Source organism: Ceratotherium simum, chromosome 30 (genome assembly GCF_057802395.1).
Source record: "Ceratotherium simum simum isolate JZ-2026a chromosome 30, ASM5780239v1, whole genome shotgun sequence".
Lineage (NCBI taxonomy): Eukaryota > Metazoa > Chordata > Mammalia > Perissodactyla > Rhinocerotidae > Ceratotherium > Ceratotherium simum.
Window position 1 is genome coordinate 13306625 of NC_141929.1, and position 22965 is coordinate 13329589.

At 42.8% G+C, this 22965-nt stretch overlaps 1 protein-coding gene across 1 annotated transcript in view; it reads left to right on the forward strand.

Moving 5' to 3' along the window:
• The window catches only part of CFDP1 (chromatin remodeling protein CFDP1), a 120911-nt gene that overhangs the window by 89762 nt on the left and 8184 nt on the right, over nucleotides 1–22965 (forward strand). The window contains exon 6 of the mRNA XM_004437105.2: nucleotides 18140–18298. Coding sequence (XP_004437162.1) covers nucleotides 18140–18298 — 159 coding nt within the window. The remainder of the gene's footprint in view (nucleotides 1–18139; nucleotides 18299–22965) is intronic.

Consider the following 22965-nt stretch of genomic DNA (forward strand, 5'->3'; position numbering starts at 1 on the left):
ATATATCTGACATATGTATATAAAGAACTATGACAATAATATAAAAGACAAACCAATTTTTAAAATGGCAAAAAAAAAATTGACAGACATTTCACAAAAGAATACAGATAAGCACATAAAAAAATGTTCCTCATTATTAGTCATTAGGTAAATACAAATTAAGACCATAATAGATCTTAGTTCACACCCCCTGAAATGGCTAAAATGAAAAAGACTGCCGACACAGAATGTTGGTGAGGATATGGAGCAGCCAGAACTCTAATACATTGCTAGTGGGAGTGTAAATTATGAGAGTTCATAACTTTGGAGAACTGTTCTACATTTTTTGTTAAGTTTAACATATACATACTCTATGACCCAGCAATTCTATTTCTAGGTTTTCATCCAAAAGAAATGAAAGCATTTCTACAACAAAACCTTGTACAAGCATGTTTTATTCATGATAGCACAAAACTGGAAACAGCCCAGGTACCCATGAACAGGAGAATGGATAAACAAGGTGGCAATAACAAGGAACAAACCACGGATACCCCTGGCATGGACTGATACACTCAGCATGGATGAACCTCAGAAACATTGTGCTGCGTGAAAGAGCCAGACACAAAAGAATAAATACTGTATTATTCCATAAGTTCAAAACAAGGCAAAACTAATCTATGATGATAGAAGTCAGAATAGTGGAGTGGGGGTGGGAGGGCAGTTTACTGGAAGGAGAACTTTCAGCATTGATAGAAGTATTCTGTGTTTTGAGTAAGGGTAAGAGTTACACAGAGTATGTATTTGCTAAAACTGATGGAAAATAAACTCTACCCTTAATCTGTGTATTTCACTTTATGTAAATTTCAATGCCAGAAAAAAAAAAAAAGCGAGTGGAGGCTTGCTAGGAAAGAGAGGAGTGACTGAGCCAGAGCCCTCTCATCCTTCTTCCTTTGCTGCCAGTGCACAAATCCTGACACTTGCTGAGCCCAGGAAGGGGGCTGGACAAACTGCATTTGACCACCATTGGAAGGAGGCAAGTTCCAGTCATTGCGGTGCTGCTCCTTTGATTTTTCCTTCTAAGCCCACAGCCAGCCGTCAGTGTTTGATGCCCACACACAGCAGGTGGAGCAGTGTCTGATGGAAGAGGAGGCCCATCCTGAATAGCTGTGGTTAGTAAGTCCCATTGCCCCTGAAGTAGCCCTGGTGAATAAGGCCCACTTTGTGTTTTTTCCAACTTTTAATAACTGGAATTTGCTTCATTTTGTCATCATAAGGGTTGGCTTGTCTGCCTGAGAGACAGCCTTCAAAATAATAGCAAAATTGTGCTACTTGGACTCAGTGTACTTGGGATGGACAGTGGAGCTTGATTGTTAGTAAAACTAGGGGAATTCTCATGAGAGTTATAAACAGTTTTATGCTCTTCATATTCTAGTTAAAAGCATACAAAACCTACTGAGAAATAAATATGTTTCTGCAAAACCTTTTATGGAAGAATGTTCTAGCTTTCATCTCTTTCATCATTTTAGCAGTGCATTCACTGGGGAACAGATGCATTTCACCAACTTTTTCCAATGGAGTAATAGCAACAAGTTGAGTGATTTTGCCTAATGAGTTCAGAACCAGATGTAGAAGACAGAACCACCCCCATCCTGGCCTCTCCTCTATCCTAAATCTATACATCCATCGTTGTTTTTGAAAACTGCCTAATGACTTGGCCTGAGTGACCCAAATTGAGTCCATAGCCTTGCCCAAATGTTTGGACAGCCCATTCGGTTTCTCTTCAAACCATAGTGTTTGGATCATTACTTATGCGGTAATGTGCTTCAATGCGAGACATCAGGAACTTCCTCTTAAACAGTGGCCTTCAAATCATAGTGTGCTGCTAGTAAAGTGTAGATCCCAGGGCCCTGCTCCCAGATATTCTGATTCAGGAGGTCAGGGATGAGCCCTGGAGTTTGCGTTTTTAATAACCAGAGGGGATTCTGAAGGACAGCACTGAGAAACACTAAAAAATATTATTAAAGGTGTTTAGGGAGAAGCAAGAAAGATTTCATTCTTCTTATGTGTCAGGCACTGTCAGGGGCTACAGCTCCCTAAGAACAGTAAGGAGGCTTGCTGTTTCTTTGTATCCCTGGCATCAGCGTGAATGCTAGCACATAGTAGAAATGTAAAGGCCTTTTGAACGAGTCAATATATTAATTAAAACAAGTGAACAAGTGACCTACACACAGAACGCTATTAAATACAGCTTAATTCAGGTACTTCAGTGTTATGGAAAGGATTATATATGTAGAAAGTCTGTATTGAGAATAAAGAATAAGAAACATGTTAAGTGACAATCACAGCTGAGGTCAAAGGGGACACATGCGAAATTAGGAAGACCAAGAGCCTCATGTGGCCAGATTGATGGCTCCTCAGAAGAATCCCTTTCTCTTCTTTTTCTGCTAAAAGGAACATTAAGATTTATTAACCCAGATTGGTTATCAAATGAAAGTCAACCAGGTGCATAGTTTGAAAAGTCCAAATATACTATGCAGCCTCCTGACCCAGTCCTGGGTTCTGCTTTCCAGAGGCAACCTCTTTAAACTCTTTTATCTAGTTCTTCTACTATTTTTTTGTTCATATTTTAAACTAATGTGTTTAGTATACTGTTATTTCTTGATTTATCAATTTTAGACGTTAATTTATTAACTTCCTGTTAATTCTAGTTTTTAAGAAGCACCAACTCCTGTTTTGGAAGAGGAGGAATTAACACTCTTGTACCACCCCTGCCCCTCAGCCTCCCGGTTCTCCTTCCGTTCTCCCAATTTAATGACATTATTATCACTGTTAGCATTGTTCGCTACTGAACCAGGGTATAGACTAGGCTTATATTTCCTTTTACGTATATATATGTATATTTGTTAGTGTGCTTGGTTTTCTATTACAAATACTTCCAGACTCTCCAACAGGGCTGTAAAATCCCTCTCAATACTGTTGTCGACTATGTCGTATAATCAGTCATTTCCATCACTTACCCCTCCCCCCATCCCTTCTGGAGCCTTCCATCCTCCTGCTTCAGTCGGGGCTCTTTGTTCTCTTGGCTTTCTGTGCAGCTTTTGTTCTGGGCCTGCCTTTTATGCTTCTTTCCGGAGCTCCCCTGTTTCTTGGATCTCTTGTCTTCCTCTTTCTAGGTTTATTTCTCCATTTGATAGAGCTCATCTTCCAGTAACATCCTGAGGAAATGATTTATGGGAGATGAAACTTCACATGTCTGAAAATGACTTTGTTCTACCTTCACTTTTTTATTAGTGGTTTTATTGGGTATAACATTATAGATGGAAAATGATTTTCCTTCAGAACTGTGAGGACATTCCTCCACGGTCAGGCTTCTAGAAGTCTGAAGCCATTTGGAAGTCTTGAATCTTTGTATATGGCCTCATTCTTCCCCTGCCTTTGGAAGTTTTTAGGATCTTTTTATCCCTGGGATTCTCACCAGGCACCAAAGACCCCCAGCAGTGAGAAGCACCAGTTCCTTTTTGCATCTTTTTCTAGCTCCTTTTCACCGTCTTATCCCTTCCACTGTGTACACCAGCTCAATTCCCACTCAACAAGAGAGCAAGGATCTGCATAATTCTCTTACGTTGACATGGTTGTTTGTGACAGCTGGAGGGAGTGGTCATCTTTGCTGCAGCTCAGCTTGCTGCTTGTAGCAGATCTGTATATCTGAATAATTACGGCAGATTCTGACAACAAGTTGTTCAGTTGACTGAGTATTGAGTTAGCTAATCGTTGCAATTACATCCCTTCAGTGTTGGTTTTAGCTTCAAGACTGGACTCAGGCATTGCTTCTGGCTCATAAGTCATAGTAGTGGATATGACTTTAAAACTAGCCCCCCAAAACCAAACAAACAGAAGCAGCCCAGCTGTGAGGTAGCCAATGGCAAGGGAAAGAACTCATTTGCCACACAGCTAAGTCTTTCTGTAGGTCTCCTGACCTGGTTGTTCCACAACTTCATTTTCACATGAAATGAATCCAAATATCACCTGTTTTTTTTTGCGAATTCTGTTATCATGGACAAAAAAAAGAGCAACAATTTATCCAGCATTCCACTTAATTCTGTCCCGTTTGTGTTTTTTTTTTTTTCATAATTTTATTTATTTATTTATTTTTCCCCCAAAGTCCCAGTAGATAGTTGTATGTCATAGTTGCATATCCTTCTAGTTGCTGTATGTGGGACGCGGCCTCAGTATGGCCGGAGAAGCGGTGTGTCGGTGCACGCCCAGGATCCGGACCCGGGCCGCCAGCAGCGGAGCACACGCACTTAACCACTAAGCCACGGGGCTGGCCCCCTTGTTTGTGTTTTAATTAAGCTGTCTTAGGCCCGTTCTACAGGCAGGGGGACTGTTCTAAATTAAAGGAGATCAGCTTATCTTGCTTTGAAATTTTTCAAAATGAAAAATTTGTGGGGAAAAAAGGAGTCTTTTTTTTTTTTTGGTCAGGAAGACTGGCCCTGGGCTAACATCCATGCCCATCTTCCTGCACTTTATATGGGACACTGCCACAGCATGGCTTGACAAGCGGTGCGTCGGTGTGCGCCCGGGATCCGAACTGGCGAACCCCAGGCTGCTGCTGCGGCGGAACGCCCGCACTTAACCGCTTGCGCCACCTGGCCGGCCCCGGGAGTCGAAATTTAAAATATACTTTGCTCCCTCAGAAAAAAGATAGAACAAGCAACTCCTAAAGTCCCAGATCCACTGATTTTTCTCTAGCAGCAGCAAGATTTTAATTTCTTTCTGGATTCTAGAGAGAGCATTTTTTCACGGACATAAGACGATAAGAGTGGGGACGACAGGAAGTATTGATTATCTGCTATGTGCCACACATTGTGCTAAGTGCACTCACAAACACTGCAAACATTACCTCTTTCTGGACTTCTCTAGCCCATCTTGTCCCCCTGGCAAATTCCTTCTCATCCTTCAAATTTCTGACACCTCTACCTCCCTCTCTGCAGCTTTCCCCAACTCACGCTCTTATGCACTTGCTGTGTAGCCGTTTTCTGCAATGTAATTACTTGTTTGCATATCAGTCTGTTGGGTGAATGAATTAAATGAGGGTAAGAAATCTGTCTCTCTCTCTCCAGTGGCCAGCAAGGAGTCTGGCACACTGAAGGCACTCAATAAGTAAGGGCTAAGTTGATGAATATCTCATTTAATCATCACCCTTCAAGGTAGTTGTTATTATCCTCATTTTACTAATTGGTTACTTGAGGCTCAGAGAAAAATTAACTCACTCAGGGTTTAAAAAAACGATTAAGTAGCAGGGGCAGGTTTCTACACTGACGGCAAACCCACTATACCCCACTGCTTTAAAAACACAGCTCCAAAATAGTATTGTTGACATGTGGGACTTAGTGATACAAGCAGTGCTCAAATATTCCAGTATTGTTGTCTGAAGTCTAGATTTTTGATTTTCCTGGCCCCTATGAAATTTATATATGACCAGCAACATACAGGACAAATTGAAAGTTTAAATCTATTTCCTGTAGGAAGCTGTAGTAGATACCAGCTAAGAGATATTGCTTCTGAAAACTTTAATATAGTCTTAAACTTATGATTTAACAAAGTATTAGCTGAGAAGAGGCAAATCTCTAGAGACAGAAAGTGGATTAGTGGTTGCCTAGAGCTGGTAAAACGGGAGTGACTTAATCGGTATGAGGGTTTTTTGAGGGGGTGACAAAATGTTCTAAAATTGGATTGTGGTGATGGCTGCACTACTGAATATACTAAAAACCATTGACTTGCATACTTTAACTGGGTGAATTCTTTAGTATGTGAATTGTATCTCAGTAATGCTGTTTTTAAAAGTATTCGTTGAGAATAAGAAATGATTGGTCATCAGATTTTCCAGCATTCTTTCAGAATACAAATAAATTCAGTAGCTTATATATTTGGGTTATTGTCTCCATTTTCTTCACTCTTAGAGGAAAACTCTTCCTCAGTACAACTAGGTCATTTGGGGGTTTTGGTTGTTTGGTTGGTTGGTTGGTTGCGTGCCCTTTTTAGTTTAGTTGTATCATTCAGAGGAGACTGTCAGTGTCCCCTAGCTCTGAGCCTCCTTCCTTCCACTGGGCAGTGAGAATGATGAACACGCTCATGCAGTCTTTGCTGAATTACCAGCTGAGCCTCACAGTGACCAGAAGGGCATCATGAAGCCACTGGCCTCCCGGGAGAGGGGCACAGACTCTCACAGGCTGCTCTGCTGGCTTCAGGGCAAGGAGCCACGGGTCAGAGGCGTTGCTCTCACAGCAGGGAGAGAGTGATGCCAATTTCCCAGAGCAAATGGTTAATATACAAGGGTAAGTCGAAGAACTGAATAGTCCACCCTTTGCAGGTTTAGTTGATCACATTTGTTTTGTTTTGTTTTAATTCCTTCATACCATCTATGCATGGCAGAGTTGGCCAGCTTTTTTTCAGCAGACCTTCATCTCCCAGCCAGCGATTGCCAAAGCACCTTTTTCAAACTTTTTGGCCGTGACCCATAGTCATACATGTACATTATGACCCATTGTGGATCGTGGTCATAAAAGCAGGTGCTCTGAGGGGGCGCCAGAGTGCAAAGAAACTGTATTTGTTCAAGGTTCATCCATCACTTGGCACTAGAGTCAGGTGACAGGAACCTTGTAGAACAATCTATATTTCTGAATGAAAAAGCTGCTTTGGCAACCCCTGGCTGGCAGATTAAGGAAAGAGAGTCTACTTATTGGTTTTTTTGCCTTAGAGATGGAGGGTGGAAATTCTTTTTGGTGGTCAGTGATGCAATGGGTAAAAATCTTCCATTTATTAAAGAGAAACTATGTTGTGGTTATACAGATTGCCCAGCTGCGGGTAGCATCTATGAAAACCATTTCCTGTGTGCAATAAAAAGAAAGTTTTCTGCTTTCTCTACCAAACTTTGTGGGAACAGATATTTCTTTGTTAAAATCCATTGCATTCCCTTAGCAAAGTGACATCTTGGGCACAGGCTGAAACAACCCCCTTCTTTTGATCACCCTTGTGCAGATAATTAAATCCTAGATTGTGAGGGGTGCTGTGACAAGGGGAAGACTGCTGGTACTGATGATGGTGTGTCCTGGCTTTTTGAGGAGAGGTAGGATCTGCCCCAGGGAGGGGAGCAGGTTGGGGTCTGAACCTCGTTGAGTGGCCTGTTGAGGTTGGCAGGATTGTGGTTTCTAGGAGGCCAGAGAAGATACCCTGGCAACTGAGTGAATGAGCCATGTTGCAGATGCCATCATGAGAGGGATTTTGAGTCAGGGCCCCAGCAGGAGCGACAAGTGCTGCAAAATGAGCTTTTTTACCACGTCAGCCTTGTCTAATGAAAGGACCATAAAGCACATTCCCCTCTAGACAGAACGTTGAGGTGTCAGGACTCACAGATGTGTCCAACGTCCATATCCTTCTCATTTGGAATTTAGCATGTTTATTTAGTAGCAGTGAGAAATTTGGGAGGGAGGGGGAGTAATTTTGCAAAATGTGTGCTATCCAACTCATATGCCTTTCATTTAAAGCCGTGTGGTTAATGTGCCTACCCATTTCTAGAAAGGAGCACAGGCATGACTCATTTTCAGTGAGGTCTTTATGATGTAAAACTAAAGGAATAGTTCTGGTCTGACCGAGGATACCCCCACATGCTGAAACTTTAACCTGAGATCAACCTAGGAGGTGCCCAAGAATTTAAAATTTATTTTATGTTGACATCCTCAGACCTTTTCATGACGAGATAGAGACCTGCCTGGAGGAAAAAGAAAGCTGAAAGAAAAAGCAGAATACTGAGGTTTGAGAAAGCATGCCAACTCCCTAATCACCAGTTAGCCAGACAACCCATAATCGAGGCACATTTATCTTCTGTGCCTTGTGCTTTGTTTCTCACGTTGGCTAGTTGGAGAGATGTGCTATTTGCCCAACCGTTTTTCCTGATGGCAGTGATCAGGGTGAGCATGGCTCCTGCACTTGAACCAGGCAGGTAGTCTGCAGACCCACACTGGCTTAGTGCTGTCCCTGGAAAAAGCCAACAAAGCTCTCCTTTCGAGAGGTCATTGACTTGTTAGCTGCCAGGTCCTGATTCTGCCTCATCTCTTCTTTGCCTCTGTGGCTGTGATGGGTTGGGAGCCCATGTGGAACCAGTATCTGGAAAACAAGCCCTGCCCTTCTCATTTGAGCTCCCAGGGTTCTGCATAAAGAAAAATGTCATTATGGGCTTTGTTAGAATCTGTATTTAATAATTCCTTTAAAATTCTGTCTCACAAATGTAAATGGTCTGTTTATGTTGGTCAGTAAATTCTTATTCCCAGCTGTGCCTGATCATACAAATTAAAGCAACAGCAGTTTGCACCTCGGGGGGAAAGCATCCTCCCCAGGCATAATCCTCATTCTCAATAACTAAACATTTCCTCCTTGGAGAGCCCTCAGGCCTTCTTCACTCCCCAACTGCTATAAAATGGTGGAGGCCCTTCCCTGCTTTGCCCTGATCCTCCCACCATGGGAATGGTGTAAGGAAGGATATTGCTGGAGCAGAGACAGGAAGGGATGTGGCATTATCTCTTTCCCAGGGAATGAGATGAAACCACATGGGAGTGGGACAAAGGAGAAGGGAAATTCAGAAGTATCATTTCCTAGAGGTCTAGTGGGCGGGCCAGAAGGGTTTTTCTTTGCTGCTGACTTTGTGTCACTTAACCCTTATGCATACCAGGCCACCAGGCCCTTGAGAAGAGTATTCAGATATCTAGGTGAATACTTCAGCGTTGGCCAGAGACCTCGGTACTTGCCATTGGCCCGTCCAATCTAGGACTCTGCTGATGATCTCATAACCCTTGGCCTTTTCTCTAGTTACCGCTCTTTCACTTTTTAGAGACTTTCTTACAGCCAGAGCTGTATGATCCCTTCAGGATTTTCTGAATATTTGTCCTTCAAATAGGATCCTTTACTATCCATTCACCCCAGTCTCTCCTTAGACATGGCCAGGGCATTATAGAGTTAGGCATCAGAAATAAGAAGCAGTCAAAACTTCCTGAACTTCCTGAGAGTATTTTCCTACATGTTACACATTAATTACAAATTAATTACAGAGGAGAGAATGTACCTTTACAAATGAGAAGTCTGGCAGTCACCATCTTACCCAAGGGACCACACTTAGCATCATGAGTCCTGGGCTGACCTGACACTGTGTGCCCATCACTATGTGATGGTGCAGTAAGAAGTACCCAGCCACATCTATGTGGCATATTTGGCATAGGAAACAGACAAATCCTAAACGAGCAATGTTCTATAAGACAACCAACCTGGACTCAAAAAATTGGCAGTGACATCAAAGACCAATAATCAAACAAACAAAACAAAACAAAAGGCAGGAGACTGTGCTGGATTAAAAGATTAAAGGAGACTAAGGAAACTTCAGATATGGTGCCTGATGGGAGGGAATGGAGAACAACTGTCAAGGCCATTTGGGGAGGCACTGATGGAAATTTGAATATGGACTTTAAATTAGGTTGCATCATTATATCAGTGTTAAATTTCTTAGGTATAATATGTTGTGTTTATGTAGGAGAATGTCCCTAGGGGACACATGCCAAAGTATTTAGAAGTGAAGTGGCATGAATTCTGCAAATTATTTAAAAATGGATCCACACCCTGCCCCCTAAAAAAAATTTATATTTATATATAGAGAGAGAAAGCAAGTGTGGCAAAATGTTGATAATTGGTGGATCTAAGTGAAAAATATTCAGATAATAGTTATTTCCTGCTTTCAACTTTTCCGTCAGTTTGCCATTTTTCAAACTAGAAAGTTGGGGAAGATTTTTCACCAGACCATACCGGAGTTCTTGTGCTGAGTGCCATTATATTCTATCCCTCAGAAGCAGGAGTGAAATGAATGCTCACATGCCTTACAGCTTACACGCCCGACTGGTAATACAAATCCTTTTGAATCTTCATGCAACATTTCTCTCTGTATTATATATGCGAATCAAGCATTATAGATGCCTGATGTACACCAAGGAAGGGCATAGAAAAGGACCTGTTCTTTCCCAACATTTGTCTAACTTTGACCCTCTCTGAAAGGTCTGGACCATGGACTAGGCAGATTAATAAAAACAAACAACAATGAAAAACAATTACCCTTTGTGGCAAGGGATCCAAGCCCACTGAGCTGGCTGGTTTCAGCAGAACAATAGACCAGTAGAGAACTATTCTTCACAGAGAAGAGGAACATTAACTTTCTCTTGGCATATGATGCTAATAAACATACTGCCCAGCAGATCAATTAGCTTGTCCCAGAGAAAAGGTCCATTTCAATGTCACTTGAGAGCCCCTAACCTCAGTTACTTGTCTCGAAATGAATGCCCTTGAGCACAACAGAGACCAGGAGACTGTGCGCTTAGAGGACATCTACTGCTTTGGGGAGAACAGTTTGTCTTACTGATGATGAATGGATGATGTGTCTTCTATAGGAAGAGCTGTCCATTTAAATAGAACCAAGTCAGCTAGAATAATTAGTCTTTCTAGCATCAGCTGAGAGGCCAGAGCAGGGCAAACAGACCTCTATGTTTAACAGATCTGGAAGGAAGAATTGGAAAGGGCTTTCTGTAACATATTGTTTCAGAAGAGATTAGAATTCAGGACTTTTGCCACCAGAATAATCAGGTATGTTTTATAGACATGTTATAAAGATGTAGAGCAGCTGAAATCAAATCAGACAAACTTAAGTGCTCTTCATTCTAGGATGGGCATAAGAGCAGTAAAACTGAGTAGCAAATCATTTTCTATTTGTATAAAAACTGTGAAGCTGCTGCTATTTGCCAGCTTTTATTTTCACCTTTTGCTGATAGATCCCACCTTTTTTTTTTTTTTGCTGGCACTGTATCAATGTCAGTAATAGATTTAAGAGTACTGAAAATTTTTCAAGCCACAAAATGTTTAAGATCATTTGGAACTTCTTGTCTTACTTCTAGTTTTCCACTTTCCTAAGCCCAATGTCCCATGGAATACTGTCAGTACAATCAATATTGGGAAGTGAATGGGATTTAAAGTCTCTCCCTAATATGCCACTGGTTTCCAGTCTATTTCCTTGAGTGGTCTGGGCTTGCGCTTTGAGGAGATTACTTAGAGATTTATACAGGTTGGGAGTGAAACTGGCCCAGGGATTGGGGCTTTACTTTTCATCCTTACAGATTTCAGCAAAATCCAGAAAAGATTTGAAAGAGAACAGCAGTTCCAAGCAGACAGCTCTCACTGAAGAATTATCATCATAAACTTTCTTCCCATTTCTTAGGGAGTACCATGCTAGTTCCAGACCCTTGTGTGGCTCTGGAAAATAGTTCATGTGAGAGCTACAAACAAGTCCATTACTGCCTTGTAAACAGATGACATATACTAAGGAAACTACATATCTCTGCCAAAGAATCTTTGTTCCAAATAATTTGCATTTTAGTGGTTATACAAGTTATGAGATGGAAGGCATAAACTTGAGCCAGGCTCTGTATGTTCATGTTCTAAGTAAAGGTCAGTAGTGCTTCCGTGCACGTGTGTTGACCCTATCCTTGCTGGTCCAGTTTTGGAGCTACCTTTTCTGGCCTGTCAGTTCAAGTGTAATGTTGTATCTTTTTGTTATGAGAAAAAATTCATTTGAATAAGCCTATTGTCAAATCACGGAGATTTAGTTCGTTAAACATGTAGTGATATGATCACATACCATGGCAAGGCTTTGTCCTACACTGTGGGTGAGTCAAGAGTGAGTAAGATGAGGGCCAGGACAACAGGGAAAATAAGAATACCCTCCCAAAATTAGCAATGATAGAAATTGGGGCATGAAAGGGCCCCCAGAGGTTATCTATCCCCAACTCTAACATCAGCAAGGTAGAGAAAACAGGGTGGGTGTCAAAAACACTGAGTACTAGTCCCAAGTCTCCCACTGTGAACTTGAGCAGTTTTCTTAACCTTCTTGGATTTTAGTTAACTCATCTCTAAAATAAGGAGGTTGGATTAAACAGCCTCTCAGCTGCTCCCTCTTTTGTGCCCTCATAGTATGTGGTTATAATTTGCCTGTAAGATGATCTCCTCTATTAGATTTTCTTCTTGGAGCCAAAGATTATGCCTTATGTATATTTATGTGTCCCCAATTCTAAGCACGACGTCTGGTATATAGTAATTTCTCAGTAATCTCTGTTGGATGAGTAAAATGAATGAATGGCTCTAAATTCATTCCCAAAGCTAAAATTCTATTCTGTGGGATGGCTGTGTGCCTGAGGCTGACTTTGAAGATCATGGGGAAAGATCTTCCCACTTTTCCTTCATAACCAGTTGTGTCCTGTCTTCCTTTCTTTTTCCACTTAAGAAGTTATTTTCCCAGCTCCTTTTTAGTATCTCTTATAAATAAACGGGAGGATCCAGAGCATCACTGAGGGTGGCCAGATAGAGGAGTGCTTTTGCTACAAGTGAATCTGAGTCCATGCTCATGGGGCTGAAGCAAAGAAAAGTTACTATCATGTCTTTGTGACAGACTCAACAGGGTGGAGTTTATCATTTAGTTGCAATGAATTTTGTTAAACTTAAATTTCTGGGGCTAAAGGGAAGCAGAGTAAGTTCTAGCAAATTATTGTAAACTTTGAATTCAGGAAGGAAAAAGACCACTGTCATTGTACCTGTTTGGCCTGAGCTTTTCCTAGTTTCTGAATCTTTTGTGTGAGGTCTTGGTTGGTGTCTGGTGTTGGGATAGGTCTTTGGGCTAGGTGCGGTGGGAAGGGAATTGAAGATAATTGCTGATTGATGGATAACTGGACAGAATACGAAAGAAGGAAAAGCTTGGTAAGAGTCTCTTGCACCGATATGCCTACTGCACTCAGCCATGCTCTCTTATAGCATGGAAGCCAGCTAGTTAGAGCAAAGGCCACGTTCCTTGGACAGCATTAGTTTTTTGTTTTTTGGGTTTTTTTAATAATTTTATTTATTTATTTTTTCCCCCAAAGCCCCAGTTGATAGTTGTATGTGACAGCTGCACATCTTTCTAGTTGCTGTATGTGGGACACAGCCTCAGCATGGCCAGGGAAGCGGTGCGTCAGTGCGCGCCCGGGATCCAAACCTGGGCTGCCAGCAGTGGAGCGCATGCACTTAACCGCCAAGCCATGGGGCCGGCCCGAGGATTAGTTTTTACATCAAACTTATGGTAGTAAGGTCAATAGAGTAGCATGACATTCAGGAGGAGGTGGTTGAAATGTCATTGTTACGTTGGAAACATCTTGGCAACAATATTCTGGGCATGTCTGAGTATAACATTCTGGATGTAATCTGTGAGTGAGCAGATGCATGGTGCATTTCTTTGAACTTTGACTTGCAGCAGGTGGATGAGGATTCTCTTGAATGACGTACTGTGGTCTTCTGTGACGCAGCTCACCACACTTTAGAACCAAGACCAGAAAATCCATGGCTGCGGGCAGGGGTGGTCTATCAAAGTCAAGTTTCTAGTAGTACCTTGCCCTTGTGGTTTAGGATCCAGAACAAAGAGAAGTCAGTGGTTCTGTTGATCTGGTGTCTGAAACTGCACTGGTTCCTGCTGACAGCAGAAGAGGTCTCCAAGGGAATTCTGACCTCCCCCTTTCCACAGTTTTCCAGTGTACACAGCTGCCAAATGCCTATGGAAAATCAGTGCTGATTTACTCCCTCCTAGTTAGCACAGTTCTTAGAGGGGGAGACATACCGCTGCAGTGCTCTCTCGGCAATGTTCTTTCACAGCATAGAGAGCCAGCAGCCCCTGCCCAGAATCTGATTCTTTCTGGCCTGCCTCAGCTTTCCTGAAAACCTGATTGATGAACCTTAACAGCAGAGATAGGGCCAAGGTCATGGGAAATCTGCCATCCTGAAAGCTGCAATGGTATGACACCAGGATTATGCCAAGATAAAGCCCAATGTCAAGGTGAGAGAGCTAATGTGAGAGCTGAAAAGCCTGCAGAGACCCCACATGCCAGGTTCCAGGAAGAAAGTGCCAGTCTTTCGGTTATGATGAGCCTCTGCATGTTTTGGCTGTTACTCTAAATGTGTCTTTCACTTTGATTTAGCCTCAAATAAAAGACAGGTAATTTTGCTTTTGAGACTATCAGATTAGGAAATCCTACCATGTTAATGATCCAGTGAGGCAGACCTAGAAGCTTTCCCCTAAAGCATAATAGCACAGGTGACATTTTGCTGATGTTTAACGGTGAACAAGGCAAAGGGGGATTATGGCTTTCTTCCTTTTCTGGAACCCTCTTCACTGCTATACAGCGAAAAATCATTTTCTCATAGACTTCTCAGAGTGATTTGTTGAAAAGATCGTATAATCTGGGAAACCGTCGGAAGTGTAGGCTAAGGGGGAGAGATTGTGTACAAAGCCTGTGGTGGTGCCCAGATAAAATGGGAAGCCCTCGGTTGTTGAGAGCTTGTTGAGAGAGATTGGCGCATAGGAGTGGAAATTATTCCCCTTAGAATTCCCCAATTTAAAAGTGTTCCGAACGCTTTTTATTCTACAAAGATCTGATTCTCTCCCACTAATTGGTTCTAGGATCCAGGTGACTTTGTTGACTTTATCGAGCTTTCAGCTGCTTGCAGAACTATATCCATGTGCTATAGAGATTTGGAGACCCAGAACTTAAGTATCCGCAAAGAGAGAGGATGCACAGGGAAAATCATGTTTCTCCTAAACATCTTACTTAGATTCCCCTCAAAGCAGAACCTGAGTTAAGGCTTTGACTGGAGGTAGTTTACTTGGGAAGTCATCCTAGGAAGCAGGAGTGAGGAGGTGGGGAGAGTGAGACAGGGAAGGAGGAAAAGCCAATACAAGAGTGCATTTCCGAGGCCACGAGGGCTCAATGCCACCAGAACTGAGAAGCATTCAGAGTACAAATTTCCCCCACTTTTCAAAAGTTCGCTTTACACCATTTTGCTTTTACGAAAAGCCTACATTAGTACCTATTTTTGCTAACCAAAAGCAATCCAAAGAGGATTTTCACTTTTATGAAAATAGTGTTCAGCATTTGTTTTGCTTCGAACCGTCATAGAGGCAGCGCACACTCCAAGCAGCGAGAGTGGCACCACCAAGCTCTTTCCCCGGGACTACACTCAGCATCAAGCCACCATAGCTTTGAACTGTCTGTGAGCATCTCGATTTATTTTGTGCGTTCATTAGCAAGATGTGTCCTAAGGTAACTGCTTCTTCACTTTACACCAGTTCAGCTTATGAAAGAGTTCATAGGAACCCTCTAGTTTTGGATAGCAGGGGAAACCTGTACCTCCTAGAATGCCTGTGTAAGGACAGGTGGCTGGGCCTTGTAGCCACCAGCTCCTGTCCCCGACAAGGCCCTAATGGCATGAACTCCACCACATGTCCAGGCAGTGCTTGTGACATGTAGGCAGGGTCAAATGAGGCCCTGCAGCCAGAAATGGAAAGTCTCCAGGTATGTGCCTTTGGTAGGATGTTGTCTGCAATGACTCTGAGCTTGCTCAGAACTGACCAGTGGGGCGGCAGCTGAAATTAGAGTCCTCAAGCATCTGCTGTGTAAAGGATCAGTGCTATAATAGAAAAAGAACTGGGTGCAATGGAAACACCACCAGGAGGTATCTAATCCAGAGATTGGGAGAAGGGTCCGGGAGGGCTTCCTGGAGGAGGTGGTTTTTTGTTTTTTGTTTTTTTGTGAGGAAGATCAGCCCTCAGCTAACATCCAGTGCCAATCCTCCTCTTTTTGCCGAGGAAGATTGGCCCTGGGCTAACATCCGTGCCCATTTTCCTCTACTTTATATGGGAAGCCGCCACAGCATGGCTTGACAAGTGGTGTGTTGGTGTGCACCCGGGATCCAAACCTGCAAACCCCAGGCCACCGAAGCAGAGCGTGCGCACTTAACCACTGCACCGCCGGGCCGGCCCCGAGGAGGTGGTTTCTCAGCTGAGACAAGACCAGATGAATGGGAGGGAGGCAGGTAGAGGCGAAATGCAGCTTCAGGACTCTATGGTTGGAGCATAGATTGCAAGGGTAGATGTGGCGAGAGAAGCTTAGGAAGAACTTTGCACATTAAGGAGTTTAGACTTTATTGTAAGAGCAATAAGGAGTCAAGGAAGAGACATTTAAGCAGAAAGAATGATAAGCTTTGTGTTTTAGAAAATTTATTCTATTGACAGCATGTAGACTAGATGACAGGATGGAGCAGGTGAGTGAGAGTGGGACAAAACAGAAGTCAGGGAGACCAGTGAAGAGGCTGTTGAATCATCCAGGTGAGAGAATATAATAATAATAACCAGGGCAGTGGCAGTGAGGCAAGTGAGAAGTGAAAAGATTTGAGACGTATTAAGTTTCTGTATCCCTACTCATGCTCTACTCCTGGTAACATACAGTCTGTGTGTGTGTGTGTGTGTGTGTGTGTTTCTGTGTTTGTGTTGATGGAGAGATTGTTGTAGAGATTGAGTTATCTGGAAAATAATTTTTAGAAAATGTGAATTGAAAACTCATAAAGAGCTGTTTAGAAAATTCTTAGGCAAATTGGGAAGTAAAATTACTGTCAGAAAATATCTCAAGTAAGTGCTCACCTTAGAGAAGAGACAGCACAGTATACCACACTGGGAGTCAGAAAGACCTTGCTTTGTCCTCGATCTGCATTTTCTATTAGTTTGGCCTTTGTTGTATCATTTAACCTCTCTGAACTTTATTTGTCCAACTCAAAATGAAAATGATGATACCTGCCCGGCCTATTCTGAGTTGATCTTAAGCTAATAGCATGTTGTGGGATACAACCACAACAGGGAAGCTAACATCCTCTCGACCAACATGAGTGGAATGAGAGTATGGAGGGCAGTTGTTCAGCCCCAAGAGTCTTGTGTTCAGTGTGGACACTGGCCTGTCAGCTCACTCCGGGGCGGAGGTCGTGAGCTGTCCTTCACCAGCATTGTGCTGCAGGGAGGTGGGGTTTCAAAATGGTTAGTAAGACACTAGATCATCTCAAAGGCTCCTCCAACTCTGAGACTCAGTGGTCCTCTTTCACAGGCCATGGTAGAATAAGATGAGAAAATGGTTATGAAAGCACTTGAAGAATTAGCATTCTAGGCAAGTGAAAGGTATTATTATCAATGTTATCAGTAGGCCTTGTGATGTTAGCTCGTAAAGTTTTTAAATGTTTTAATTTTCTTGCATATCCCAGTAAAGCAGAAGATAACTTCCAGTTTCCTACATGCTAGTATATAACTTGTTTTAGTTTCATAAAGAGACCAAAAGCCATGTTCCTTCCATAGTTCCTTCCCCTAATATCACCTTCTTACTAACTAGCTGTATTCTGTTTTTCCTGTTTTATTTCGTACATTTAACATTGACTAGAAGCATTTGACCTGCCAAGACTTGAACTTGGGCATATGGGGTTTCTCCCACAGTCCATGATAGCATCACCAGCAAGTAGGCCACAGGCTGTACATTCCCTGCTTACAGGGTAAGGAATGTTCACCTCCTGGGAAAAACCAGGGCCCTGACTCACTGGAGTTGAAAGGAAACTGATCTTGGAGTCCTTTTAAGATAATTGTGACTTCTTGCTCGTCAGTGTTGGGATCTGGTTCTCTTTCTCTTAAAAGAATTCCCTGGGGCTTTAGTGCACAAACGATGATGGTGATTCAGTATGGCTAACATTTACTGCACCTTTACTCTGTGCCAGGTGCTGTTTTAAGCACTTTACACATAAGATACACTACAGCCCCCTGAGTAAGTATTCACTTTGTAGATTAGGAAACTGAAGCAGATGTGGTTAAGTAACTAGCTTAAAGTTACACAGTTCAAGCTGGAATATGAACCTAGGCATGTGATTCTAAAACCGTGTCTGAATCATGCTGCGCTTCTCCCTCCTTGCAAGCAGAGACGTGTCATACAGAGCATACAGAGGTCTTTAGGATTTCCTCTCCCCGGGTCCTTAGAGCGGTCAGAGATGTTAAACAGGAAAAGTGCATTAGAAAGCTGGCCTACTTACGGTATTCTCCACACCAGACAGGAAGTATCCTAGATATGAACACGGCTGCCATTAAGATAAATAGCTTGAATCTAGGGAGCCCCATGCCAATCAGAAAAACCATTAATCAAGAAATTATAGTTTTTATGTGCTACATGTTTCATGTTTTTGCTTTCCCTAGGTTAAAAAGATCAAGTGGCATGAGCAGCCTTTTGGGGAAAATTGGAGCCAAGAAGCAGAAGATGAGCACCCTAGAGAAGTCCAAATTGGACTGGGAGAGCTTCAAGGAGGAAGAGGGCATTGGTGAAGAACTAGCCATCCATAATCGAGGGAAGGAAGGGTAAGAAGTAATAGATTCCATTCCTCTGAAAATCTTAAGAACTCTGAAATAGTTTATTGCAGACAGCCCACCCAATCTAAGCAAGCAGGAGCTTTTCATGGTGAAACGAAAAGTGTGAGTACTTGGGTTTGTCAGTGAAGCTCTATTCTAATGTGGGGCAGGTCTTGTTGGTGAGAAAAACACTGAGAGTGATGGGAAGGGAGGGCGTGTGAGCAGCACTTCTCTCAGGGACAGTGATGTCTGCCAAGCTGAATTTGCTGAATTACAGCTCCTGTGAACTGTAAGTCACCTCGTCGATTCACATGGTCAGATCTGGCTCACTGTATCAGCCTTGGCTTGATCTGAATTATTTGGCCTTCTGAGAAACCAGGCTAGCTGAATGCTTCAAAAGCAGAGCCAACAGAGTGCTTAGATATTGTCACATTATCATGGGATTCTTTTTGTCCATGTCATTATGGCCAAGGGTGGGGCTTCATCCTTGGCTTCAACCTTTGTGACGTGCCAGCCCTCAGACACCACCCAGGTCATCACTTGCACCCCCTTCCTTGTCACTTTGGAATATGAGGAGGATGTCCCTAACCTATGTATTCAGGAATATCAAGAAAGAAATGATATTCAGTGAGTACTTAGGAACCTCAGAAGGAGCTAAGGAACAAAGTTACTACAGAAGTAGGTCCGTGGCTCCAGGTCAACACTCCGGCCCCTGAGAGTGAAAGGAAGTGTTACGAGGCCCATCAGACAGCCCTGGGTGCTCATCGTCCCTGCCCCTCGTCTGTAAGGGCTCTCCCTGGAGTACATGGGGTATCTCTGAGGCTTAGCTCCTTCACCTGTAAAATTGGGATAATGATACCACCCTCAGGGTGGTCGTGATGGTCTCATGAGATAATATATGTAATCTATGTATGATACATATATGTAATTACATGAAACCTTCTGCAGAGTGTCTGTTACATAAAGGTGTGCTTTAAGTGGTAGTCATTCAGGTTATTTATAAGCTAAATTATAATAAAGACAGGTGGATTTATTTTGGGGGTCATATTTCTTTTTCTTCTTTTTTTTTTTTTTGTGAGGAAGATCAGCCCTGAGCTAACATCTGTCACCAGTCTTCCTCTTTTTGCTGAGGAAGACTGGCCCTGGGCTAACATCTGTGCCCATCTTTCTCGACTTTATATGGGATGCCGCCACAGCATGGCCTGACAAGCAGTGCATCGGTGCGCGCTCAGGATCCAAACCCCGGGCCACCAGCAGCGGAGCGCACACTTAACCACTAGGCCACGGGGCCGGCCCAGAGGGTCATATTTCTAAATTAGGCTTCAAGATTATTTGAATGAACCTGGAAGCTGAGCAGTATGTTAAAAAAATATTTTTTTTTATGACTGTATCAGCTTATTTAACTACCAGACTTCTAAGTCAGACTGCAAAGATGGAATGCCACAGAACAGGGGTGGAGCCAAAGCCATCTGGGGTAGGCCCAGGATAAAGCACAGGCAGGAGTCAATGGTATTTAGAGAAGGCCCGCGATATTTGCCCCAAACCTCTTTGACTCAGCTCTAATAACTCACAGCTCCCTCTTCTCCACTTTTGCCTAGTGATCTAAGGCAGCAGAGGAACTGCCAGTGTGTGCTACACTTTATTACGTCTCTGAGTATTGATTATATGGGTTGGACAGTGTTCATTCTGCTCAAGTTAATAGAGGGCTTATAAAAATAAGGAGTGGTGCTGTTGAAGATAAGGGAGAGTTAATAAAATGTAGACTGGAAGAGAAAATAAAATTAAAAAGGTCATCTGCCCAGTGAGGACTTTTTCAGGCAATGGAAAATCACATAACTGGGTTGGTGAACAACAAATAGCATTCAGCTTCTAAGCGCTCTGCTTTTCCCTTCTGTGAGACATTCTCCCCGGCCAGGTGATTCCACAGGTCTGGTTGTGTTTTTCCAGTGCAGCTCTGATGACTCTGTGCTCTGCCTTCGGCTCTTTTGACCTGCCCTCTCCAACACCCGCCCCCACACCTCCACTCCCTTGCCTTCCCTGGCTCCTGCAGGCAGATTAAAAGGCCCAGCCCCTAGTCCAGAGAAGGGACTGTAGCTCTGGTTCTTAGTTTGGCTAAACATGAGAATCCTCTGGGGGGTTTTCCAAAGTTGAGGTGACAAAGCTGCCCCTGTACAGAGCTTCTGAATCGAGTGTCACAGATATCTATATCTTTAAATTGCTCCTCAGGTACTTCTGATGCACAGCCAGGGTTGAGAATCACTAGACCACAGCATCAAAATTCTAGAGACGAGAGCAAGACAGCCAGCTGCTGGGTGAGCCTTTCCAGCACATATGTAACTAGAGAGCTGATTTCAAAACAGGGGATGTTGAGAAGGGCAAGAAGATTTCTATTAAGAAGGATGCCCAGTGCCACAGTGTTGAAGGGAGGGAAGCATAAGAACCAAACCGGTAAGGTCTGTTTGGGCAGAGGCAGGTCAGGCCCCCAAATTTTCTTACACACATGCCAGCAAGAGCAAAGGCATCGCTTGCAGAGAGGATACTCTGAGGGAATATGTGGAGAATCCCAAGAAGCATTCCCCTGGGACAAAAGTGATCTTTGCTGAAACTGAAGGGGGAAAGGTTGTACTGATAACGTCTCAGAAAAGCTACCTAAAAGTAATGATTGGCCTCTGCGATGTTTATTATGAGACCATGACCTTTTTACAATCACCCTATTTAAATTGATCCTCATACGTAGAATTTAGGTAAAGAATGGTGATAAAAACATTCCTGTTATGCAGTCCTGATTAAAATAAGATTGGATTGAGGTTAAAAGGTTATGTCATGCTTTCTGTGTTTTGATAGTAATTCCAGTTCAGTAAGTGCTATCATATCTTTCTCCTTGTAAATATTTGATAGAATTCGAAGCTAGATTGGTCAGTATTGGGTTATTATTGTCCAATTTTTTATTTTTTATTTAAATGAAGCTTTCATTTTTATTTATTTTTTTTTGTGAGGAAGATCAGCCCTGAGCTAATATCCGTGCCCATCTTCCCCCACTTTATATGGGATGCTGCCACAGCATGACAGGCTTGACAAGCAGTGCGTCAGTGCATGCCCGGAATCCAAACCTGTGAACCCCGGGCCACAAAAGCAGAGCACGCGCACTTAACCACTTGCGCCACTAGGCCAGCCCCTGTCCAATTTTTTAAAAGGTGATTTTGCTATCTTAAAATATTCACATAAGGAAACAAGGCACCTTGAGAAACAGCAGGCACAGGATCAAATCTGCAAAGAATTTAGATAATGAAAATATCAGATACGGATTTTAAAACAGTTATGCCTACTGTGTTTACAGAAGTAAACAACAAACTTGAAAATATTTGCAGGGAGAGGAAACTATAAAAAGTGACCTAGGAGATTTGAAAAAGACCCAAACAGAATTTCTAGAAATAAAAAATATAATAACCGTAATTACAACGTAAATGGATAGATTTAACAGTAGTTAGGCCAGCTGAAAAGAAAATCTATGAACTGGAAAATAGTCAGACAAAATTATCCAGGAAATAGTTCAGAGAGACAAAAAGACAAAATAATGGAAGAGAAGTTAAGCAGCCTGGAGGACAGAGTGGAAAAAGACAAAAGAAACCTCTTTATAGATTTTTTTTAAACCCAAAGAATGGAAGATAAATGAAATAGAAATCCACACTTAGACATACCAAAGTGAAACTGCAGAAAACCAAAAACAAAGAGAAAAATCTTAAGAGCAGCCAGAAAAAAGAAAGGAGAGGCAATTAGACTGACAGGTGGCCTCATCAGCAATGGCGCAAACCAACAGACACCGGAATGATCTATTCCAAGTGCTGAAATAAACAACTACTTCTGCTTTACATATGTGTGTGTAGATATAGATATGAATGACTGTGTGTGTGTGTGTATCTCCTTCAAGAATGAGGGCAAATATGGACATTTTCAGAATAATAAAAGCTCAGAGTTGCCCCCAGCAGATCTTCACCCAAAGGATGAAGGATATACACTAGTGAAAGAAAAGTGATTCCAGGAGCTGGCCCCATGTCCGAGTGGTTAAAGTTCCACACACTCCACTTTGGCGGCCCAGCTTCATGGGTTCGGATCCCAGGCATGGACCTACACCACTCATCAGCCATGCTGTGGTGGCGACCCACATACAAAATAGAGGAAGATTGGCACAGATGTTATCTCAGGGCTAATCTTCCTCAAGCGAAAAAAGAGGAAGATTGACAACAGATGTTAGCTCAGGACGAATCTTCCCCCCAAAAAAGAAAAATCATTCCAGATGGAAGGTCTAAGACTCATTGAAGAGCAAAGAGGCATATATGTGGTAATTTAAATGAGCATTGACTATATAGTGTTTTGTTGTTTTTTTTTTTTGGTGAGGAAAATCAGCCCTGAGCTAACATCCATGCCAATCCTCCTCTTTTTGCTGAGGAAGACTGGCCCTGGGCTAACATCTGTGCCCATCTTCCTCTACTTTATATGGGACGCCGCCACAGCATGGCCTGACAAGCAGTGCATTGGTGTGCGCCAGGGATCCGAGCCTGGGATCCAAACCCGGGCCGCCAGCCGCGGAGCATGTGCACTTAACCACTACGCCATGGGGCCGGCCCCAGAGCATTGACTATATAAAATAATATATTAATGTCTTGTAAGTTGTTAAA